The sequence below is a fragment of the Tachyglossus aculeatus genome, chromosome 8 (genome assembly GCF_015852505.1).
Source record: "Tachyglossus aculeatus isolate mTacAcu1 chromosome 8, mTacAcu1.pri, whole genome shotgun sequence".
Lineage (NCBI taxonomy): Eukaryota > Metazoa > Chordata > Mammalia > Monotremata > Tachyglossidae > Tachyglossus > Tachyglossus aculeatus.
In genome coordinates this window covers 971943-994917 of record NC_052073.1, presented here as the reverse complement: position 1 = coordinate 994917, position 22975 = coordinate 971943, and the positions used below count along the sequence as shown (strand labels likewise).

Below are 22975 nucleotides of genomic sequence, written 5' to 3'. Positions count from 1 at the left end.
CACTTACCATGTAGGGCTTGGGATTTGACGCCGTTTGATTCACTTGCCAGATACTCAAATATCCCTCTCCGTCGGCCACGCCACACTGCAGAGAGAGCCTGTGTCACCGCCTCTCCCAAGGCCTCCTGGCTCAATGTCACCCCTGCCCACCTGGCTTGCGCTGCCCTGGGGCAGAGGGCCACAAGCCCTCCTCCTAACCCCCCCAAGTCCTGCGCTTGCTCCCACGCTGTCCTCCACCCTTGCCTCCCCACCTCCCTTGCCCAAGAGCATAACTGACTGCTCCACTCTACCATGGATTCCGGAATCACTGAATCTGAATAGATGCCATGAGTTCCTGACCTCTGCTCCTAGTAAGTACAGCGAGGGCTCAGCCCCCGCAGCCCAACTTCTGCCCCTAGCAGAGCAAGAGCTCAGCCTTGAAGCCTGACTTCTGCTCCTAGCAAGAGTGAGGGCTCAGTCTCGAAGCTGTCAAAATGGTTTTGCAGTTGAAGTATTTGTGGGTTTCAGTGAGGCTCGGTACCTGTTTAACCAACTGTGTTCTAACTGCTCTCAGCAGCTGCCACAGCTTTGCCTTTGGGAAGCCAGGTGGGCCTGGTGACTGACCTTGTTGCCCTGGGAGTTGAAGTACACCCTGGTGACCCGGGCGTTGCCAGCTTGGCGGAAGCACACCAGCTGTTGGGGCCGGCTCCACTCAAACATGCGCACGCTGCCATCCTGCGCCCCTGTCAGGTCTGCTTGGAGACGGGTGGGGGGTGGGGGGAGAGGAGGGAGAAGGGGGAAGGCCATGATCAGTACTAGGTCCACTGAACTGGCCCCAGAGGCCAGGAGGAGAGTGGGGAGAAGGGAGGAGGGTGGGTGGAGAAAACCGGGTTCAGGGCTGGACTCACTGGACTAGTCCTGGGAGCCAGGAGGGGGACGGGGTGGAGTGGGGGCAGGAAGGAGGAAGGAGAGAACCATGCTGAGCGCTGACCTCACTCGACTAACTCCAGAGAGGCTGGGATGAATTTGGGGAGGGAGAAAGGAGGAGGACGGAGAGAACCATGCTCAGTGCTGGGCCACCAGGCTTACTCTAGAGAGGCTGGGAAGAAGACAGGAAGAGTCGGGGAGGGTGAGAGGAAGGGGCCGGAAGGAGTATGAGGTGGGAGGGACACATGCTCAGCACTGGGTCCTCCAGACCAACACCTGAGGGGCTAGGAGGCAGGTGAGCACTCACAGTACTGGTGCATGGGGTGGGACGTCATCCTCTTGACATTGTGGAGATTTCTCTTCATGAGCTTGGGGAGGGGTAAAGGAGGGAGGAGAAGAGGGAGAAGGGACAGGAGGAGAAGTAGCAGTCAGCTGGCGGAGATGCCATCTGGAGAAGCTGACTTGCCCATGCCCCCCTCGGCTCCACACCTCTGTGGCAGGGAATGCTTTCTGCCCAGAGATGTCTCAGGGTGGGAACATGGGAGGGTCCAGAAAGGGAGGGGAGTAGGAGTGGTGGTCCCAGATCCCCTGGAGCCAGTCCCTCAGACAGTAGAGGAGAGAGCAGTCCCTCCCAAGGGAGGCAGCTGGGAGGAGTAGGGGTGAACAGGGGAGCGGGGGCAGCTGGGGTTTCATGCTCCACTGGTCTGGATGCCCCGAGGACAGGCAGTATACATACCACCCCTGCTCCGGTGCTGGTCTGGCCACTACCCAGCCACGGCATGGATGACGATGAGTGTGCTGGGTTGACCACAAAGGAGGCGGTGCCCACCTGGGCGAGCGCAGTGGTAGAGCCCCGGGGATCCAGGTCGTCTGAACTGCCAAAGACACCACAGGAGGCTGGGAAACACACTTCCGCAAGGGGCACTTGTGACCCATGGCTCTTCCTCACTCAGCTGCCTCAGAGTGGGCAGCCAAGGGCCCAGGGCCCAATCCCACCAATGGCACCAAGGCTAAGAGCCTGGTCATTCCCCCTCCCCCAAAAAGCCCTTGAGGGGGCTGTCCCAGACTGGCTACGTGGGTGGGGTGAGGGAGGGGATAGTGGTCCAGGCTCTAAAAGGAGGGAAGAGGCCCCAGATCACAGGAAGGAATTCTACAGGGCCATGTGAGAGGCCAGGCCCTTAGGGACCCAGGGTGGCAGAAAGAGACCTGGGGTAAGGGTGGACGACAAGCTGTACCAGTTGGCAGTGCACGTGGCTATGGAAATCCAGCATGTGGTAGACAGGGTCACTGGCATTGGGTCCTGGGCTTGTGTCCAGCTGGGAATGCCAGCCCCAGGACAAGATTTGGGGACCACCTGTTTGGCCAGACAGGGGCTCAAGAAAATGATGACATGGTGAAGGGTGGACCCATCTGGAGGACAGGCAGGAGAGTGTGAAGCCTTATTCTTGGACCCTCCGGAGCAGGGCCAAGTGCTGCCTGTGAGTCCTCAGGGTCTGGTCCTCCGCCAGGCCAAAGCTTCTGGTTGGACCGGGAGAGATGGTGATGCCCATCCTGGCTGGGAGCCCAAGACCAAGTATCTGGGTCCGCGAGCCCACCAATGCGAAGGTGGAAGAAGCACTAGCGGGCGTGATGCCATTCAGGTTTCCGCCACAGCTCACTGACTCGTTCTGGGGCTGCAGGGCATGTGGCTGGCCCAGATAAACTGACAAAGCCCCTGTCCTTTACCCCACTCCCAACCCACAGGAGCAGCAGAGAGGATCGGGGAGGGGCCACTAGCGCCAGGGAGACCGACTCCCTTCTCTGAGGGGTGGGAGTTCAGGGGGAACCCAAGAGGAGGTGCACCCCCAAGACGAAGACAGCTAACCTTCTGGATTCTCGGTCACACTCTTCACCGATCCATGTGTAGGACTGAGTCGCCAGCAAGGCAGTCACATCCAGCTCCTGGACGTCATGGGTTGAAGCCAAGACGATTTCGTTGTTGTTCGCCTGGGCAGCAGAAACACACGTCTTGGCTTCCCGTTCACTCCTCTGCCCCGGTGCGCCGTACATCCTCGGCTCCTCCCACCGGGCTATTACCTTGTTGACGGCAAAGGCCATGATGACGTCAGACTCTTTGTGGATGATTTTTGCCTTTCCCCCTGGGTAGCCAAGATCAGCCTCCACCTACAAAACATCGCCAGCTGCCATCAGCCACTGCCCTGCCTGTGCGGGTCCAGTGGCGGGTTAGGAAAGCCCGCAACAAGAGGTCGGTGCCCAAGGCTCCGGCCACTTGACTGGGGCCAGTGTGGCTTGAAGCGAGGCGTCGGCAGCTGGGATCGCAAGTGAGCTGAGCTGTGCCTGTGCTGCGGCCCGAAGGAGCGGCCCATCCAGGCCACCACGGACCGCCCGGGGCCCCCATGGACCGCCCGGGGCCCCCATGGCCCGCCCAGGGCCACTGGTGCCTCGGGAAGCAGTAGATAGAGTGAGGAGCTCGTGCCACTCGGAGCGGGAGCCAGGTGTGGCGGGCAGGGCTCTGGGATACTACCTTGCTTGGGAGGTCCTCAGCTACGCAGTTGGGTTTGACCGGCTCCAGCCGCTCTTCTACAGACTACACACCACCACACGGCACATACACAAACACATGCACAAAACAAAGAAAAAGAATGAACAATGCCCGGACTAAACGGAAGAGGCCCCTTGGGTCAGTGAAAGGCGGTGAATGCATTTGCGTGTTTTCACAACATGGACACTCTGACTGGGAGGGTCTTGTGACACAAGGGGGCAAAATGTGATGTTTTCAGATGAACACAGTGGGTAAAAATGGCCAAGTCACACACTGACACAGTCCATGAGGAAAAGGGAGCCTCAAATTGAGCACGACTGACTGTGCTCCCTGGCTTCTTCGTTCCTTGCCGGTCACTTCTAAAGACAACCAGGATTGTCCATCCCTAGTGCTGCTGGCAGGGTCCCGGAGTAGGGCCCAAGCATATATCCAACCGGGACTGAACTCTTCAGCAACAGGAAACGTTTAGGAAACTTGTAAGGTGAGGAGGGGGACAGGGAGGAAGTGACGGGGATGGGACGAAAAGAGGAGGGAGAGGAGGGAAGGTTGGGAGAGAGAAGGTGAGAAAGAGAAATAGGCCCAGCCACCAGGGTTCAGCTCTGGAGCCCGCCCCTTGGAGCACTTCCCCACTCCCTCGCCCACCCTCCTGGGGCAGAGGGAGTCCAGGGTGACTTTGGGGCAGATTGGGACAATTGCCCGAGAAATGTCTACGGTTCCCAGTCTCTCTTCCTGTGCCCTTATCTTTACCACCCGCTCCTGATGCCTGGTCTGTGCCGAAACTTGAGACCTTAAGAAGCCCTCTGGAAGGGCACAGGATTGGGCAGGCCGAGGGTCAGGGCAGGCCAGGGACAGTGCTCCCATTCCCAAGGCTTGTGGCTCTTCCTTACCCGGATGCTCTTAGATACCCATGGGATGGCCCCCGTATCAGCTGGGGGCGGGGAGCCCCTGGGGCCGGGAGGATCCTGGAGAGAAAGTTCCAGCCCTCACAGGGCCGGTCATTCTCCTGCTCAGAGGCTGGGGGCTGGGCTAGGTGCTTCTCCAGCTCCAGGACCTCCTGGAGCGGTCGGTCCCTGGGTGGGGCGTCCACAAGCTGCCCCATCCCCCGCCAGCTCAGTTTGTGGTCCAGGCCCCAAATGTCCTGACACAGCGGGTCCCCAGAGCCGGAGAGGTGGGTGGTCCCGGGCCCGGGAAAGGGACTCCACCCCCGATACCTCGCTCTGATTTCTCTTCTTGGTGAATATGTATCGGAGGAAGGTGTCCTGGAGGAGTTCCTGCTTGACCAGGAAGTGCCACAGCCGCTTGGCTGGGAGTGCTGAGCTGTGCCTGGACCTAGGAGAAACGCAGGCTGGAGTGAGATGGGGGCTTGTTTGGCAGTGAAGGCCACCCTCAGGGGCAGGTCACGATCCCAAGCCCCAACACTCCCACCACCCAGGCTGTCCCAGCATACCCACAAACGCTCCAAGTGGCCATGTGGCCTCCCAAGGGTCAGGAACTATGGCACCAACAACCCCATGGCCAGTAAATTGGAGGCTTGGGCTGGTGTTTCTGGGAAGGGGCTTCCTCCATAATTCCATGCCCGGAGGGTAAGCATGGGGCTTTGGTCACCAACAGTTCAGATCAGTGTAAAGTAAAAATGATGATTTTAGCGTCCTACAATAGGTCTCAGAAACTAAGCAGGTAGGGTTCTCCCCATTTTACAGGTGGAGAAACTGAGGCCCAGAGAATGATGGATGGGGACGCCTACCGAGGGTAAATACCTAGCAAAGTCAGCCACGCTTGGCTTAAACACCTTCATCAGGTGTTAACAGGTGTGTGTTTAAACAAGTTTTTAACAGGTGTTTAACACCCTCGTCAGGTGATGACATCAGGTCATCAGGCGACCTAGCCAGGTCACCCTCGGGCTAGTCGGGAGTGGGAGGGGGGAAAACCACAGTCCCTCCAGGCCTCCCAGTGGGCAAAAGCAAAGATAGGTTTGGGCCCTCGAGCCGCCGGCTGGAAGTTGCTTACTTGAAGGGAGTGTTGTCTGGCTCCAGCATCGCCTTGTTGCGGAGAGCGACTGGCCCTGCCCCGGCAGAGAGATCGCTGGGGTAGGGGCTGATGTAGTTTGGGGGCGGCCCCCCAAGCTGGTCCACCCTGTCCTGTAGCACCTGCTCCCAGCCCTCCAGGTTCTTGATGACTGCAATGCCCAGGGGGGATGTGACGGGCAGATCTGAGCAACAACAATGAAACCTGCCTCAGAGTAGGCGGCGTTGGCAGCCTTGGTACTGCACGGGGAGAGCCGGGTTCCAGCTGAGGCCTCTGCCCCCAGCGGGTCTGCCCCAAGAGGGTATGAGTGGGCAGCCCAGGTTGCTTGGGGCTGCCTGAGTGACGTAGGCAAGGAGGGTGCAGCTGACATGTGGAGGTGCCCCCGGCCCCAGCCTCCCCGAGAAGTCCCCTCCTCTCTGCCATTGGCCTTCCAGTCCCCCGACCCAGAGCCAAGAAGCAACTGGGGCTGGGGCCACCCGACTAGACCCCCAGAGCCTGGCACCAAGCCTGGAAGCCAGCATCTTGGGGAGCCTGGGGAGGTGGCTGTCATCCCCAGGCACACTGGATGGGCAAGCATCCCCCGAGAAGCCAACCTCACCAGAAAGCTCCAGGCCAGCGATGGGGAAGAAGTTCTGGACGTTGTGCAGGGCCAGTTTGACCATCACCAGGTGGAGCAGTGCCCAGCTGCAGGAAGGGGAGGCTGGCGTTTGTCCTTAGAAATTCAATCTTACTTCCCCACTGCTCCCCCACCGGAGCTGCTTTGAGTCTCTTCCGGACTTTCAACTGCCCTCCCACTCAATGGACTGGGCCTCAAAGGGCCCAATGGGTTTGGATGCTCCCCCAGTCCCAGAGTGGAATGGACGGAGTTTCTGGGAACCAGACCGAGTGGCTATCGGTGCCACTTTCCTCCAGGTGGCCACGGTCCCCTCAGACACAGGGCAGGTGTGCATGCTAATGATCCTATACCACACTGGGAGATGGTGGAGTAATGTTGTCCGCCAGAGGGTTGGGGCAGCTCCCTAGTGCTGAAACCAAAAAAGCATCACCAATGGCAGAAGTTCTGCATCCAGCCCAACCTTCCCAAACTCCCCTGTAATCTTCCTGATGGCCCAGACTTTGTCCAAGCTGTTTTCCCAGAATCCTCCTGGTCTTCTAGCATCGTCCCACGACCGCACGTGGAGGCGGATGGCGGCCCTCAGCTCTCCTGCAGAACCCCAGCACCCGGCAGCACAGCTGGGCCTATCGAGTCTCCACTCACCTGTAAGAATTAGGGTCTTTGTGCTCCTGGATCCGGCTTTCTGAAAGGAAGGTCTCCTCCTCCTCCTCGTCCTCGTCTTCCCCTTCGTCACTCGGGACGCTTTCATCCGAGTCATAAACGAAGCTGCTGTCGGACAACGGGAGAAATGGCTGCAAAGGGAAAAGGAATGAAACTTAAGGAGGTGCCGGGAGCCCCCAGGCACGAAAAGCACGACATTTGGCCCGGGCAGGAGCAGGGCTCAGGCAGGAGTGGAGTTGGGGTAGGGCCAGGTGGCTCCCACCCAAGCCACGATGCAGAGGGCTTGGCTAATGAGGCCTGGAGGGGACCCATCTGAACATCCTCAGGGCAGGCCACGGACAGTTGGCTGCTCAGACAGCAAACCTGGTCCAGAAGCTGGGGCCAGCGAAAAACATTCAAGGACCAGGTGACTCTCCAGTGAGAGACTCTGCACTGGTCAGGTGACTCTCAGAGTGCCAGAAGCTCGCCTAATTGCAAGACCCTCAGTCACTCGCATTCATTGCAGTGGCCGGCAGGGCAGGAGCCAGTCACAGAGAACTGGAGTTGGTGACTGAAGCTGGAGGAAGTAGAGCAGGAGGAGGCGATGGAGCGCTGGAGGCAGGGAGCAGAGGTGGAAGAGGCAGGAGGTGGTGCTGGAGGTGGGGACTGGAGCCCGAGGAGGTGATGATGGAGGTGAAGGCTGGTTGGGTGGCAGAGGGGGTACCATTCCCACCAACTCACCCACCCACAGGAAAAAAGGGAGGGCCTGCACTCATAGCTGAAATTTCAGCCACATCAGGAAATCCCCTGGTTTCTTGTGCCTGAAGTGGTGGGAACGGGTCAGGAGATCATTGGTAAAAAAGCCTCTAGCAGCACGACTTTGAGAAGTCAGAGAGCAAAGGCTCTGCAGGCCTACCCCTCCCCCAAAATCCTGGGCAGCCAATGGAGGACTCTTCCCAAACACATTATTTATGTGTTTGCAAGGGTCCAATCAATCAATCAATCGTATTTATTGAGCGCTTACTATGTGCAGAGCACTGTACTAAGCGCTTGGGGTCCAGGCATAGGAGCACATCCAAGTTGTGACCCAGTGAAACTCAGGCACATCCCCCGCTGCCCGGCCCCTGGGCCTCATGGAGAGACAACCAGCTGCCTGCCAGTTCTCACCTTGGCCACGAAGTAGTCCCACATGCTGAGCTCTGGGGGAATGAACTTTTCGCGGTAGGATGGCCGGTCCACCGGCACGGGAGGTGGGGCTGCGTCTTTCACGGGCCGCCCGGGTACCAGCATGCGCATGTTAAACCTCCGACGGTGCTTGTCCATCTCTTCAGCGGCCACCGGCGGTGCTAAGGCAGGCAAGGCAGAACGTCACGGGGAGGCAGGGGAAAAGTGGCTGAGACCTGGGCCTGGCGAGTTGGCTCTTCGTGTCCACCAGAAAGCCCCTACTCCGGCCTCTCTGATCCCCAGTCTGGCGCCCCTGCCATTCCCAAACCAGCTCCGCCCCCGTGGTGCCCCCAGGGAACTGACTGCCATTATTAAGGGAGGGCGGCCGGCAGGATGGGGCCAACGGGAATTCCCAGCCCCAGCCACCCACCCCAATCCTGCTCCTGTCCAACCTGCCCCAGTTCACCTGCTCCGAGGAGTCAGTCCACCAGTGACCTCGTTTCCTGTAAATGCCATTGGAGCAGGGCCAGGAGCATGGACGAATGGTGGCCCATCTGCCACCTGATCTAGTTTACTTTACTTTTTCCCTTCAACACTGTGCTCAACCAAGGGTCTCAGAAACGCTTATCCGGCATCTCACATTCCACCTTAAGACAATGGGGGCAACACCTCAATCCTGCATCTGAGCACGGAACCTTTTTGGGACACGGACTGCACCCTGCCTGACTCAGTGGTCCATGTGGGGCAACCATTTTAGAGGGAAGGGCAGGGAGGAAAAGGTGATGGGCAGGGGAGCTGGAGGACTGACTGGGAAGATATTGCCTGCCTTAGACAAGGCACAGGACAGTCAGAGCAGGAGGATGAAGGGGCAGACGGAGGCCTCAATGCCAGCCAGGGAAAGGAAGATTTAAGTCCCTGGCACCTAGCCATACTAGCCTCTTGCTGCAAGCTGGATGTTGCTGGTGATATCTACCCCCATCACTGCAGGGGAGACCAATGTCTTGATGCCCATAGAGCTGCCCGCTATGGCCCCTGGCATCAAGGCATCTACTGAGCTGCCCATCATGACCCCTGGTGCCAGTGCATTCATAGTACTGCCCATTGTGCCACCTGGTGTCCAGGCATCCATGGTGCCACCCAGCATGCCCCTGGCATCTAAGCATCCCTGGTGCTGCCCACCATGCCCCCTAACATCAGGAACACCTGTAGTGCTGACTACCACAAGGACATCCACAGTCATGGCAGTGCTGGAGCTGCAGAAGTTGCAGTGTGTATTGCGGGGACTGTGGGTAGAGTGAGCACAGTCTGGGCCAAGCCCTAGAGGGCTGCTGACTACCTGCGGGGTGCTGATGGTGACCCCCTGCCCTGCACACTGCCCAGCAGGCTGAACCAGAGGCTTCTTGCGGCTTCTGGTGGTGAGGAATGCAGCTACCCAGAGCCCTCGACCACATCCAAATACTCAGTGGCTGGGGGCTGATCAGGTCAGATTTGGCAGTGCAGTGCAGTGCAGCGCAGCACAGAAGGATGCAGTGCAGTATGGTACAATAGCAAGCAACGTGGTGCAGTACAGAGTAGTGTAGTGCAGTGCCAAGGGACACTGCATCACTATGCAGTGCAGCAGGGTTGGGCAGGGGAATGAGGTGCAGTATGGTGCAATAGGGAGCAGTGCTGCACAGAGCCAAACTCTGGAAAAATTCTCTCAGCCTGAAAATCCCTCGTGTCCCCTCGCCCATTCCCTGACCTCACCCACAGCCTCAGCGCTGAGCCCCAATGCCAAGGGAGTGATGGGTGGCTTCCAACTCCTCACCCTGGGCTTCAAGGCTCTCCATCACCTCGCCCCCTCCTACCTCACCTCCCTTCTCTCCTTCTACTGCCCAGCCCGCACCCTCCGCTCCTCCACCACTAATCTCCTCACTGTACCTCGCTCTCGCCTGTCCCGCCATCGACCCCCGGCCCACGTCATCCCCCGGGCCTGGAATGCCCCCCCTCTGCCCATCCGCCAAGCTAGCTCTCTTCCTCCCTTCAAGGCCCTGCTGAGAGCTCACCTCCTCCAGGAGGCCTTCCCAGATTGAGCCCCTTCTTTCCTCTCCCCCTCGTCCCCCTCTCCATCCCCCCGCCTTACCGCCTTCCCCTCCCCACAGCACCTGTATATATGTATATATGGTTGTACATATTTATTACTCTGTTTATTTATTTATTTATTTATTTTACTTGTACATTTCTATCCTACTTATTTTATTTTGTTGGTATGTTTGGTTCTGTTCTCTGTCTCCCCCTTTTAGACTGTGAGCCCACTATCGGGTAGGGACTGTCTCTATGTGATGCCAATTTGTACTTCCCAAGCGCTTAGTACAGTGCTCTGCACATAGTAAGCGCTCAATAAATACGATTGATTGATTGATTGATTCTATTGCTGCCAACTCAGATGGATGCTATGAGCAGAGTGGAGCCCTCTAGAAGTGGGGGGATCAGACCATCATGATGCTTCCAGTCCCACCCCAGCTCCCAAATCTCGGGAGCCCCCGCAGGCTGTGCTAACCCTAGTTCCGGGATGCGACTGGGGCAGCAGATCAAGAGCAAGTTCGGTTCTTGCAGGCTTGAATGAATGCCCACAGCGGCCGGAGCCTTGGCTCATCCTTCCGCTGGGGTCAAAAGTTGCGGGGAACTGTGGGGCTGAAGCCCCCCACAGTACTATGGGGATGGAGTTGGAGTCCCCTGTGAACCTGTGGATGAAACATCCCCTGGCACTATGGCACTGGACATGGAGGCCATACAGCCTTGCAAGGCCAGGGGCAGGGAGGGCTGGTAGTTGGTGGGGGAGGGGAGGTGAAGTGAAGCTGAAAAAGAATAGACAAAGGAAGATGGTCTGTGGAGACTTGGGGGAGAGTAATAATAGTAATGATGGCATTTATTAAGTGCTTACTATTTGCAAAGCACTGTTCTAAGCGCTGGGGAGGTTACAAGGTGATCAGGTTGTCCCACGTGGGGCTCACAGTCTTCATCCCCATTTTACAGATGAGGTAACTGAGGCATAGAAAAGTTAAGTGACTTGCCCAAAGTCACACAGCTGACAATTGGCAGAGTCAGTATTTGAACCCATGACCTCTGACTCCAAAGCCCAGGCTCTTTTCCACTGAGCCACACTGCTTCTCGGGCACAAGGCAGGTGAACCAAGACAACTGCCCGAACAGGGGAGAGGAAGGGAGGGGAAGGGAGGAGAGAGAAGAGGAGGGGAGGGGAGGAGAGGAGAGGGCCCCAGGGAGGAACAAAAGCTTCAGGAACAGTGAAGACAGAGAGGACCAGCAAGAGGCAGAGGAACAGGACAATGAGCAAATCAGGAGTGCCCTGAAGAGGGGACAAGAGGGACAGAGAGTGATAGGGCAGGAGTGAAGGGACAGAGCAGAGCAGAGGCAGACCAAAAGACATTGGGGCAGCGGGGAAGAATGCAGAACCTATAGAATTGATTTGAATGTCTGTCTCCCCCACTAGATTTTAATGTCCATTTCCCTGAGGGCAGGGATGGTGTCTATGTAATCGTATTCTCTCAAGTACTAAGTTTGGTGCTCTGTACGCAGTAAGTGTTCAATGACTAATTGTGGTCAGTGGCAGCACAAGATCAAAGCTTTAAGGAAGGGATTGGGAAAGGGTCAGAGACAGGAGGGGCGGAGAGAGGAGGGGTGTCCACCCACCCTGACGAGGCTCAGCACTTCCACCAGCACCTCTGTTTGAGGGAGGGAGGTAGGTCCGGTTGTTGAGGAACAGGAGCTAGGGAGCAGGCTGGGGACTGGGGAGAGAAGCAAAGCCTCCAGTTTGCAGTCTGGACTGGCCGGAATGGAGCACCAAGCAAGAAACGCCCCACTCCATCCCTCCCTACGGGGAAGCGGACCCCGCAGTTGCATACAGATGGCAGTGCTTGAGCAGACTCTGGCTGACCTGGCTAGCTCCCTCTCAACCCTGGATCCTACACCGGTCACTGACCGAAATGGCCTCGGGCACAGCTGGAGCAGATGGGTGTCGGTCATTGGGAGAGCGAAGATGGATGGAAAGGAGGGAGGGAGGGAAGGATGGGTGGGAGGGCAGGTGGAGGGGAAAGAGGATGGGCTGGAGGGAGGAGGGAAGGAAGGGATCCTGGGTGGGGAAATGATGGCCCTCTGAGGGAGGAAGGCAGGGCCCGGGCCTCAGCATATACTGGCCATCCTTTCAGACTCAGGACCCCGGGGCTTCACAAACCTTCCTCCTCCTCCTCCTCCTCCTCCTCCTTCGCCATGACGCCAGCATCAGCACCCTCAGCTGCTAGCAGGGTGAATGAAAACAAATGTCCTGAATGAATTTTTTTCAAGCTCAGAAGCCCTCAGGAGAACCATCCATACCACAAAGGCCCCACTCTGCTGGTGGCCAAAGGGTCCCCCCTGGGGCTTCAACACGGACCTGGTTCCCAGAGGTCTGGACAGGGGAACAAGTGGCCAAACTGGATAATGGATAGTGGCCAAGCCGGGGTCCAGAAAAGGGGACGGGGCCAAGCTGGTGTCAGGACAGGTGGGGCGGGGCCAAGCCGGCATCTATATAATTTGGTGTCTGTACTGGAGGGCTGGGGCTAAGCCGGCAGTTTTTCCCTGAAGTAGCTGGCTGGCTACCTCCCTATCCACCTAACCCCACCCCCTCCCCTCATCTTCCCCTTCTCCCCCACCCCACTTCTGCTCTTCCTCACCCCTCCTCCTTTCCCCACCCCACTACAATGGGGTCTTCCCCTGATCTCCCTGCTAGCTCAGAGCAGAACAATCAGCTGGCAAAGAACCATTACCTGGGCTCTATAAAAAGTTGGCTCAACTCACCAGAGACACAAGAAAGGAGCCCACGATACCAAGTTAATCACTAAGGGAGCCACAATACCAAATCATTCACCAAAGGAGCCGGTCTCTCCATCCAATTAATTAATCAAAGGTATTCACTGAACGCTTACTGCGGGTAGAGCACAGTACTAAGACAATCACCAAAATCCCAAAACAATCACCAAAGGAGCCAGAGTATTCAACCAATCACCAAGGGAACCCACGATCCTTAACCAATCACCAAGGGAGCCCAGGATCCCTAAACAATCACCAAAGGAATCCATGATCCCAAACCAGTCACCAAGGCAACCTAGGATCCCAAACCAATCACCAAGAGAGCCCTTGCATAGCCCTGAAACCTGCAACCTCGGTGTCATCTTTGACTCCTCTGTGTCCTTCAGCCCTCATGTGTGGTCGATCGCTGAGCTGGTCACAGCACAGTTGGTAGCCTGCTGCTGCTTTGACCTCCTCACTGGGCTACTCCGCTGTACCACCAATGCCTAACAAATCCCTGGGCTTTTCCTTCAGACTGACAGTTGAACCCAAACAATCAATTCCTCTGTCAATGCTATGTCCTGACAACTCCTGCATGCAAAGTGCTGTAATGAGCACCTCCTGCGTGCAGAGTACTGTACGAAATGCCTCCTGGGTGCAGAGCTCTGTATCACGCACCTCCTACGAGTAGAGTGCTGGGAATGTACAGCAGAGTTAGAAGACACCAAAGAGACTAATCCTACTACCCCCGCAGACCTGTGTCCTGCGATGGCTGCTCCCGCCACGGCCCTCTCTTAGCACCTGAACCTTTCTCCCTCGCATTGTCACTCCTGCCTTTCTCCGCCCTCCAAGACCTTGTCAAGACCGAGGGCCATCAAGGCTGCCCTGTTTCCTCTGGCTTAGGGAAGCTCTTCAGTGTCTTGGCCATGGCCCCCTCCCCACAGGCAGTGACTGAGGCATGTGGGCAGGGACTGACCCTCCCCGCGATCCAAGGCTGGGCAACCTCACCCTCCAGCCTGGCCCAAGCAATTCACACTGAGATGACTCCGTGGCCAAGGCAGCCCCCGTCCCAGCCCTTGTCCTGGGGTCCGCCGCGGCTCACCTGGGATGCTTTCAGACTGACGCCGAGGCTTCACCACAAGCTTTACCCCGCCGCCAAATACGGCCGCCCACATTCGACTGTTGAGCGGGTGGGCCGCGAGCCTGAACAGCTCGTTCGCAGAGTTGGTGGCCAGAGCGTGGATCAGCAAGCTCAGGTAGACAGCCACCACAGCTTCGCACAGCAGGACATTCAGCCTGGGCTGGTCCTCGTCTTGGGCCGAACTCAGGAGGTTGATCAGGGAACTGACTCCTGCAATGAGACAGCATGCGTGGCGGGCAGTGAGCATGGGGAGGGCAGTGCAACTGGGGTCTCCGTCCGGTATTCCTAGGATGGCCAGCCTAAGCCCAGAGGAACAGTGCCCCAAGCACTATGGGCACTTCTCTGGAAGCCTCTGGAAACCACTGCCCCCTGCCTTGCATGCTGGGACCCCTGGCTGGCATGCTGGGAGCCCCCAGCTGCAGATAGCTCTGTGAAAGGCAACCCTAAACTGCCATCTCCGGGTCAAACTGGGCATCAGAGCTCGGCTGGATTCGTGACTTCCAACGCCAGCCAACTGGCCAGCCCTGCCCAGTCCTCAGAGGAGGAGGAGGAGGAGGTACAGGGAGAAGAGAGCCTTTGAAAGACAGGAAGCTAGTGTGGGGCGTCCAGTAGGACCCTGAAAAGGAGAGTCAAGGAAAACGAGAGAAGGGGACAGGGCATGGCAGCTGACGGAGGGAGTGGGGGACTGGTGGGGCTGGCAGGGGGACAGAGGGAAGTACAAGGTGAAAGAAAAAAAGGGCTGTGAGACCCATGGTGGCAAAATTAGGTGAGGCACGAGGGAGCTCTGGCCTGAGGGGACAGCAGGAGTGGATGTTTGTGAGTTGAGCCTCATTCCTGTTCCCCACTGTGAACCAGGGAGTCCAACCCCTGGCATGCACTTGGAGACCGCTGTGAGCAAAGTAGCATCCCGGAGGGCTGGAAAAGGGTAACAGTTTCTCCCGGAATTCCCTCCCTGTGTATCAGGCTCCCGGGAGGGACCAGGGCCGGTGCTGGGGGAGGCCGCAGCTTCGGATCAGAGGGGTCCTCCCTCTGCCCTCACCCCCGAGCAGGGGCATGCAGCCCAGCCTCCAGGGCAGGTGGCTGGAGGGCCCTCCTTCCACCCTTCCTGGGGGGACAGGCTGGTCCTTGCTGTCCAAAACCAACAGTCTGCAGGGATGGCAGGGACAGGGGCAGCAGGAGGCAGGCATAGGCAGGCACAGATAGCCAACTACAGGAAGGCAGGCCAGCATTTTGAAGGCCAGGTACTGCCCGTCTTCCCTAGGGACAGACAGAGTTGGGGGAAGCATGCCCAGGATCCCCCTCACCAGGCCACTGAGCAGGAGAGGAGTTGGGAGTGACGTGCTCTTCGATGCTCTCTGTCCTCAGTCGGCGCCGGTCCCGCAGGAGAAGGCCTTGGTAGGCCATGCCAGTGAGCTGACTGGCCTCGGCTTGGCTGCTGGAAACACACAAAGCGTTCCCGGGGACAATGGATTTCCCCAGGGCCAGGCCCTGAAACCCGCCTCCCTCCGGAAACAATCAATCATTCGGTACTGAGTGCTCACTGGGCAGGGAGAACTCTGTACCTAGCCCTTGGAAGAGTTACAACAAAGGACGACGACACAATTCCCACTCTCAAGGAGCTCACAATCTAGCTGTAGAGACAGACAAAAAATTCACAAAAACAGGAGGGAGTGCACAAATAGTTACCTACTGTACCCAGTAGGCACTTAATAATTACTCCTACTACTAGAGTATGGAAATCCATTTGTACGAAAGTGCAATAGGAAGTTGCGAGAGCAAATGTGCTGAGATGATATCAGTTGGAAGGATGTGAGCTGGGGAGAAGAAAAGCAAATTGAGGAAAACCACCTGAAAGGAGTGGGGTTTCAGGAGGCTTGGAAGATGGAGAGGGCAGAGGTCTGGTGGATGGATGGGGGAAGGGAGTACCAGGCAGAAGGAAAGATGTGAGCCAGGGCACGGAGGAGGGAAAGTTGAGAATGAGGTACAAAGAGATTGTGATGTTGGGGAGGAAATGAGTGTGAGAGCTTGGGGGAACATAGGGAAACAGAGTGGACAGGTAAGACTGAGGGAGCCAGTGGAATGCCTCAGTATTGGGCCCCTGCTGTGAGCAGAACACTATACTGGGCACCTGCCATGAGTAGGATGCTGTACTGGGTACCTGCCATGAGCAGAGCACTGAATTACCATAAGCAGAGCACTGAATTAGGGGCCTGCCTTGAGCGGAGTACTTTTCTGGGTGCCTGCCATGAGAAGAGCTCTATCCTGGGCACCGGTCATGTTCCTTAAAGACTACAGTGAGGAGTTTGTACTCAATGGGGTGGGAGTTGAGAAACCATCGGAGGTTTTGGAGGGAGGAGGGATGTGCAGAGATGATTTGGACCTTTCGAAGTTCTCTGCTTTCCCTTCTCACAGAGGAGCTGGGGCCTGGGGAGAAAGGCCGCTGGGAGCAATCTGTCTTGGGAGGGAGCAGGTAGCCGTGGGCCACCTTGGAGTGGCATGTAACTACTAGCAATGGTAAAAGTGGAATCAGAAAGATGTGCAACCTTTGACTGTGACTGTCGGAGAAACACCACGCTAACCTCAGTGACATCTGGTCTGCATCCACGATTCACAAGAGCATTGATTGTCTCAGGGAAGAACACAAGGCCCAAGGCCTGGGTACTGGAGACAAAGTGGGCACACTGGTACCTCCAGGGCAACTGACCAGCTGAGTGAGTGAGGCTGGTAGGCACGCAGGCAAATGCGTGTACACACACAAGATTCCACAGCTCGGGTAGATGCACAATCTGCGCACTTCAGACACTCCAGCCTGAAGTGGAAAACACTTCAGCCACTCTCTCTGGTCGGCATCGTTCCCGATGACTCCCCCACCACTTGGACCCACTGAGCGAATTGGACTCCTGCCTAAATCTAAGGGAAACTGCCAGCATCCTCTTCTCTCCCAGGGAGGAGGTTCCCCTTAGACTGCACATTGGCTGAGCGGGGCCCTCGATCTGATGAAGGGCCTCTTTCCTGGTGCCCACTGGAGAGAGTGCGAGCAGCAGAGTTTTCCTCTCTGCCTTGCTTCTTTGGTGAGGAGAAGGCGTTGCCCTGTTCTCCAAGAAAGGGGGTTGGGCAAGAGAGTTTTGTCTGGCTGGCCACTGGGCCCCCAAGGCCTGCACAGATGCTGAGCAGATACCAAAGGGAACGTCCTGGCTACTGTGTGGCCCTCCTCCCAGGCCAGCTTGCCCCTTCCCAGCCCCGGCAACCCGAGTCGGCCCACTGGTTGCCTCCTGGAATGCAGAACATGGCTCGGGGGCCTCCGCTGTACCTGTAGCTGTGGCTGTCGCACAGAGCCTGGTATATCGATGCTGAGAGGGATGCGGCGAGGGAGTGCAGTGTGGGCACCTAGAACCAAGCACAGCCAGAATGCCCATACTGAATGAAAATGTCAGCCTGTGGTCAGGCACATGTGAAAAGGCCTGAGTGATCCCGGACACTTGGGCTGGGCAGAAATGAGGGAAATAGCTCAGGGGCGCTCTCTGAGGAATGAATCCAGGGACAAGAGCATTCTGTGACTCCCACCACCCCAACCCGGGCAGGCTCAAGAGGAACAATAGAGGGAGGAGTGGACTGAGTTCGGCGTGGCCCATCCCTCTGAGGAAGTGGTAAACAAGCTGCTGCCTGCTTCCCTCCCCAGGCTCCCACATCCAAATGGAACATCGGGCCAATCTTCCCAAGGAGTTCAGAGCAGGCAGAGCCCTCAGAGCCTCGCACCAGACCGGCGTCCCCCTCCCCTCCCTGCCCTGTGGGAGGGTCCAGTCTCCCCCCAGGCCGAATGCCCACCAGACCCCGAGCAACTTGGAGAGAAAGGGCCCAGCCACCCAACCTTGACATCCTCAGCACTGGGGTGTGGCGGGGCCTTCATCTGCACGATGGTGTACAGGATGTCATGGATGTGATTGTTCAGGTAGAGGACGGGGTTGGCTATGACGGTCTTGGTGGCAGCGATACTTGCTGAGAGCAGAGGCAGGGTGGTGGGCAGGGGCAGTGGGGACTGCAGTTGCTTGACAGTTGTCTCCTGAGTGTGGCCAGAGGAGTAGCCGAGGGAAGGAGAGTGAGCTGGGGCCGAGGAACCGGACCTCCCCACCACCCTGAGCCATCAGGGTGGCTCTATATACCCACCAGCCCACCTGCTGTACCTGCTGGGACTCCTGCAGCAGGAACTTCAGCTCCATTCGGACTGAGGCGAGGCCGCCACCCTGGGCCCCGTGCAGGCTGCAGTAGCTGAGGAACACCCTGAGGAGGGCCTGGTTCTCCTGCAGCCAGTGCTTGCGCCGGTCGGCGTGCTCCCGCTTGGCCTGCAGCCGACGCCTTTCCACCTGGTGGCGCTCGTAGGAGACGACGTCAGGCTGGTCAGGAGGCTCTTCGTGGGCCAGGAGGTCCCCTGGGGCTGGGCCACCGGCCGGGCCCGGGACACTCCGGCCACCTGCCTCGTGGTTGCAGATGGTGTGCAGTGCAGCGATCTCCTTCTCCAGCCAGTTGTACAGCTGGAAGCGGAGCTTGCCCCCGTCCACCTCGTAGCCCGTGGCCAGAGTCCTCAGCTCAGTCATGAGAATCTTCAGGCACGCCCGGAACTTCAGCTGTTCGGCGATCACGTCCACTTCCTCGGCATCACCCACCGGAACGGCGTCTATGTCCCGGGGGGTCGTGAGTGAGTCGGGGTCAGACACAGGCTCATTGTCTCTATCTTTCGCCTCTGCCACACCCTTCATCACCAGGCCAGTACTCTCCTCCTCCTCCTCCTCCTCACCCCAGTCTAATTGCAGGGGCTCATTGTCCAGTTTCACAGAGGACTGGCCCCAATCAAAGAGCTCTTCGCTTGGATGCTTGGGTCCCAAGATGCCTCTGTCCGGCTTGGGGGGCTCCGGCTGGGGAGAAAGGTCCACCTTCTTGGTCACTTTGGGGATTTTGGAGAGGACTTCCAGAGCTAAGACAGGGCAGCCCACTTTGAAGTGGGCATTGGCCGTGGTGAAGAACAGCTTGCGCTCGATGAGGTTGATCTGGTCCACGAAGGTCTTCTCCGTCTTCAGGCCAAAAGCAGTCTGGGCCCCGGCTGGGGCGCCAAAGGGCCGTCGCAGGAGCAGCGGATGGGTGCGCAAGTAGTTGTAAAAGCTGAACACCACAGGGTCGCATGCCTTGACGACAGCTAGGAGGAGACAATGAGGGGCCCCGAGAGACAATGGAGTCACATTCCACCCTCCCCCACCCCTGGGGCTGTGCTCCCACGGAAGCCACCGCTTGGAATCCAATGCCTGGCAATGACAGAGATTGGGAAAGGCGGCCAGAGGCCAGAGTGCCAGCCCCCATGCCTGTCTTCTTTACCCAGAAAAAGGGTCTTGTCTACACCCTGTACTCAAGTCCCCACGGTTCAGGACACGGTCGCCTGACTTTGGAAGCAGCCCATGGGCACAGAGGAGAGGCCCTAGGGAGGCTGCCTGCCAGGTGAGGTGGGGCATACTTCAATGGATGCTAATGAGCTCGGCTGCTCCGGGCCAGGGTGTTGGCTGGGAGTTTTTCTGTGACAATTAGCTCCCCTGATTTCAAGGGCCAGTAATGGACTGGAGTGGAGCCAAGTGAGCTGAGGACCATGGAGAACTCCTTGGGTTTCTCTTGGGGAAGAGGATGGGGGCAGGGGGCGCCCAGCTACTCGGGACCACATGCAGGGAGGACCAAGGGATTGGTATGCTGGCCCACCTGGGGGGTCATCTTCCTCCTTGGGCGTCTGCTCCAGCAGCGTGTCCAGTGCCCTCGGGTAGTCCTTCATGACCCAGTAGGCTAGACTGCGCAGAAAGGGGTCCGGGTGCAGGCGGCGGCAGTTGAACCCAGTCCCATCCTTCTGGCACCCCAGAACCCTCTCATGGAGGATGGACTGATAGGTGGAAGAGGTCTCAAACTCGGACTCGTACAAACGGGCGATCACCATGGCCAGCTGAATGTCTTCCATCTTCTCGAGGCACACCTGTGGGTCCCAAAGCAACAGCCCTGTTGAGGAGAGTTAGGACGTTCCCACTTGGCGGGACCTCAAATGGCCTGCTTTCCAATCACTGAGGCTGCAGTGGGGGAGAGGAAGGGTACTAGAGGAAGGAAGGAAAAAGGATGGGGAAGAGAAAGAGAGAGCACTCGGAACAGAAGGGGAAGATGAGAAAGACGGGGAGAGAGGCGATGAGGAAGCCAATGCCAAGAGGGAGGCAGGCGCAAGGGGTTTCAGTGGTCAGTCAGTTGCCTGGTCAGCCAGGGCAAAGAGCTGGGAAGTTCATTCATTCATTCAATCGTATTTATTGAGCGCTTACTGTGTGCAGAGCACTGTATTAAGCGCTTAAGTTCCAGGGAGGGGCTGACCTAGAGGGGGTTAAACAAGTATGGCTGATAATGACAGAGACGGGGCAGGGGGACTGGAGAGGTAAAGGCAGGTCCTGAAATTACTGTCACAATTGGAGTGACCCTAAGGAGACAGTCCACCTGTGAGAGCCATGGAGAGAACTCATCAGACCTTCAATGGGAATGAAAAAACCCATTTTTCAAAATCCTCATTGGGCCGGAAGTCTCCATTTCAACATCTATCTGGAAGTGGTGCCAGCAGCGGGTGATAAGGATCCATAATTGCTGGTGATTCTCCGCCTCAGGCTGAGAAGATTCCGCTCCTGATTTTCCTTTCAGAGAAGGCCACCAGATAAGCGGGCAGCGAACAAAGGAAAAGGGCAGCCCAATCAGAGCAGCGGGAAGCGGAGAGAAGTCACGCTGACCCTCAGCGCTGAGACACACGGCAAATCCTCCCGCTGTCGTCGATGGTCCCTCTGATGAGGCACCCCCGCCGGCCACGGCTGGACCACTTATGGGGCCTGAACTCCACAACAGGGGCTGGGACGGGAGCCACTGCTTCCAGCGAATGATTGATGCCCACAATTCCATCAATTCTCCAGCCTCACGGCTGGCAGCTCACCAGAATCCTCCCCCACTTCCCCTGACAGACCTGTCCTCCTCCCCGCCCCTCTCCACCTTCCCCTGGCCTGGTCCCCGACCCATACCTCCACAGCGTCCTTCAGGGAGCCGGCGAGCAAGAAGAATGCAGCCGACTGCTCGAAGCGCTGCTTCCCCAGTAAGGAGAAGGCGTTTTTCAGGGCTGCTTTCCTCCACCTGTCCTCATTGAAATTATGGCTAAAGAAGGTGGTCATCTTCTCGTCGTGCTGCGCCCTGTGGAGCAAAGTAGCGGTAGGAGTCTGAGGGATGACAGCAGCGTTTACTGAGTGCCCACCTGGTGCAGCACACTGCACTAGATGATTGGGGAGTATGCAATTAGGAAGGGGATCTGTTCCCCACCCAAAAGGAGCCGACGCTCCAGCAGATCTCACAGACACGTGCTGGCCGCCTGGTAGGGGTGAGGCCCCTTGGCTGTCAGAAAGCTGCTCCTCAGAGGGAAGCTGACCAGGAACCTGGGCCTTGCGGTCCCGGTGGGAAGGACTCATCAATGCCTCTCTCCCAAGCCCACCTGGGGTCTGGCGACCGGTGCCGGGCTGCTTACCGAAACAAACCCCACACCACCGCTTTCTTTTTCATGGCGAGGTAGAAGACGGCTGCGTCCAAGGCATCGTTGTTCCTCTGGAAGGACGCTTTCGCCACCTGCGGTGGTAGGGATCAGGGTTGGGCGAGCCCAGTAGCACTCTGCTCTGTGCCCAGCCCCAGACTGGGCTTAAAAATACTCAAGGTGGGTTGCTGGGGCAAAGGAAAAATGGGGCTGTTTGTGGAATAGCCTGGGGCCCAGGCACAGCTCGGCGGCTGGCAGAGTGATGGACAAGATGCCGTCTGCCCCTTTAAAAATGTGTAAAGATGACCTCTCCCCCCTGCCACAGCTGCCAACTGCTGGACAGGGGGAGGGCAAGAAAAGGACATGGCTGTAGATGCCAATCAATAGCATTAATGGAGCACCTCCTGGATACTGGAGCCCTCTCCTGGGCGCTTGGGAGAGTACAATGAAGTCCCTGTCCCCAAGGGGTTTGAGGTCTAGAGGGGGCAGACGGCCATTAAAGTAAAGAAGCGTGCCTTAAGAACCCGGGAGCTGCAGGGAGGTCCACAGGAGAAAAAGGGAAGCTGCTTCCACCCAGCCCTGCGGGTGGTGGGACAGCCAACGACAGCCTGTCGGGAAACGTTGAAAAAGAAGCTCCGGAGGTTGCAGAAGGACACCAGTTTGAGGGCCCAAAGGGGAGGACCAGCCAAAGCCAAAACCACAGCTCTACGGCCCCAAGAATTGGCAGCAGAAAGTGGACCCGTGGCCAGGCCAAGCACAAGCCCTGAGATGTTGCTGAGCTCGCTGGAGGGACCCAGTGGAAACTTACCCCTCTCGCAAACAGTTCTATTCTCCCACCTCTCTATGTCCTGTATTCTGTATTATGTTGCCAACTTGTACTTCCCAAGCGCTTAGTACAGTGCTCTGCACACAGTAAGCGCTCAATAAATATGATTGATGATGATGATGAAGCATTAGGGTGGAATGCAGGATGGAATGGGATGTCCGGCCCCCTGGATGCCCCCAGGACTCCACTATATCCTCAACCACCCTCATGGGCAATTGTCTGAAGGAAGGTTTTACCTTTTCCATACACCTACGCAGGGTACTGGTGTTCCTGACCCACCAGCCCAGCCCCACAGCTCTCAGCTCAGACCACTGGGGGTCCCCTCGCTGGATGGCCGGAATCATGTTTATCAGCTCCTCCTCGGCCTCAGAGTGGAAGGCCCAGGCGAAGTGGCACGTGGACACACCTGGAAGACGAGAGGGACAGTGAGAGGGACAGTGACCTCGCAGGCCACGAAGGGGGAGGGGGTCTCCGAGGGCAATCTGAGGGTCGGTGCTGTGGCCTATCCCCACCCCTGCCCAGGAAGAGTTCCCCATTTTCCCCCCCTGAAGGCGTGCCTACCTTGGTGGAGGAGCTGGGCCCGGTACAGGGGAGGCAGCGAGGTCAGAAGGCATGTGTGCAGCCGCATGGCCAGCAAGTATCTCAAGCCACACTCATCGAGCGTGTCTCTTCCTGTAGGTGAAATGGTGCGTTTTGGCGACACTGGGGCCCCAAGGCACAGGGCAGGGC

The 22975-nt window shown here is 57.7% G+C and overlaps 1 protein-coding gene across 1 annotated transcript in view; it reads right to left on the bottom strand.

Annotated features, from left to right (window-relative positions):
- Positions 1-22975, bottom strand: part of DMXL2 (Dmx like 2) — a 61113-nt gene that overhangs the window by 4871 nt on the left and 33267 nt on the right. Inside the window, 22 exon segments of the mRNA XM_038750567.1 lie at positions 8-85; positions 604-731; positions 1214-1274; positions 1643-1781; positions 2771-2892; positions 2983-3069; positions 3431-3493; positions 4660-4777; positions 5456-5657; positions 6072-6157; positions 6732-6880; positions 7896-8074; positions 13818-14066; positions 15161-15291; positions 17167-17243; positions 17725-17916; positions 18038-19044; positions 19593-19857; positions 20924-21089; positions 21418-21515; positions 22483-22652; positions 22808-22918. Of these exon segments, the coding sequence (XP_038606495.1) occupies positions 8-85; positions 604-731; positions 1214-1274; positions 1643-1781; positions 2771-2892; positions 2983-3069; positions 3431-3493; positions 4660-4777; positions 5456-5657; positions 6072-6157; positions 6732-6880; positions 7896-8074; positions 13818-14066; positions 15161-15291; positions 17167-17243; positions 17725-17916; positions 18038-19044; positions 19593-19857; positions 20924-21089; positions 21418-21515; positions 22483-22652; positions 22808-22918 (3878 nt within the window).